Raw genomic sequence first — 924 nt, forward strand, 5'->3', positions numbered from 1 at the left:
GATGTTTAATGTCCCTTCCAACACAAACCATCCATAATGTGGAGCAAATTCCGTAATGTCTCACACCGGCGACAGAGGGACACGCACAGCCAGACGTGATTCGCTGCAAGGAGTCCCAATGCACCCAAACCCAGGGGAAAAAAATGGCATTTAGGGCAAAATCAGGGAGAGGAGAGGCCTGGGCGAGTGCAGCCTGTCCACATTTGCCACAGGGCCACGCTCTGCCCTCCTGGACACACAGCTTGGGAGGGAGGAACAGGACCTTTCTCCAGGCCCGGAGCCCGGGGGGGGAAGCGGCTGCTGAGGCTCCCACGCGAAGGCTCCTCTCGGCCATTCCCGGCTCCCTCAGCAGCACCTTCTCCCCGTGTGGTCTCCCTGCCCCTGCGGTAAATCTTTGTTTGGAGATATTAAAAGAATGCAATTATTTCCCAGAACAGCCAAAACAAAGGCTCTTGCCCAGCTCCGGCATGTGTGAGGACACCCCGCATCGATGGCAGAGGGAGATAGCTGCGGGATTACTCATCCAGACCTGGATTTTCCCACCGCTCCCCGCAGCTCCGGCAGAGCAGGGGGTCCGGAACGCCTGCCAGGGGTGATTTAATCCAGCGCCGACTCCTCTCCGCGGGCTTCGGAGGTGACACCAAGGTGACACAGGATGGAGCTCTCAGCATCTCGAGGCTGTGCCTCGGTGTCAGGAGAGACCCAGGCGGGCGGCACTGTCCCCTGGCTGGTTTTGTCACCGGGGTGAGGTTATGGAGTGACCTGTTGAGGGCAGCTGTCCCTCAGGGAAGCTGAGGACAACAGATCATGGACACAGCCTTGCACCAAACCGCTCCCCGTGGCTGTCACCCATCCCAGTGCTGTCCCACGCTCCTTAAACACCATTTGGATACAATTAAGACACACAGGTCTCTTCCCCCCCCA

General features: G+C 58.7%; 1 protein-coding gene across 1 annotated transcript in view; it reads right to left on the reverse strand.

Annotated features, from left to right (window-relative positions):
- Positions 1-334, reverse strand: part of NUAK2 (NUAK family kinase 2) — an 11865-nt gene extending 11531 nt beyond the window's left edge. Inside the window, exon 1 of the mRNA XM_017727163.1 lies at positions 314-334. Coding sequence (XP_017582652.1) covers positions 314-334 — 21 coding nt within the window. The remainder of the gene's footprint in view (positions 1-313) is intronic.
- Between the last annotated feature and the right edge of the window lie 590 nt (positions 335-924).

Source organism: Corvus brachyrhynchos, unplaced genomic scaffold (assembly GCF_000691975.1).
Source record: "Corvus brachyrhynchos isolate BGI_N302 unplaced genomic scaffold, ASM69197v1 scaffold72, whole genome shotgun sequence".
NCBI lineage: Eukaryota > Metazoa > Chordata > Aves > Passeriformes > Corvidae > Corvus > Corvus brachyrhynchos.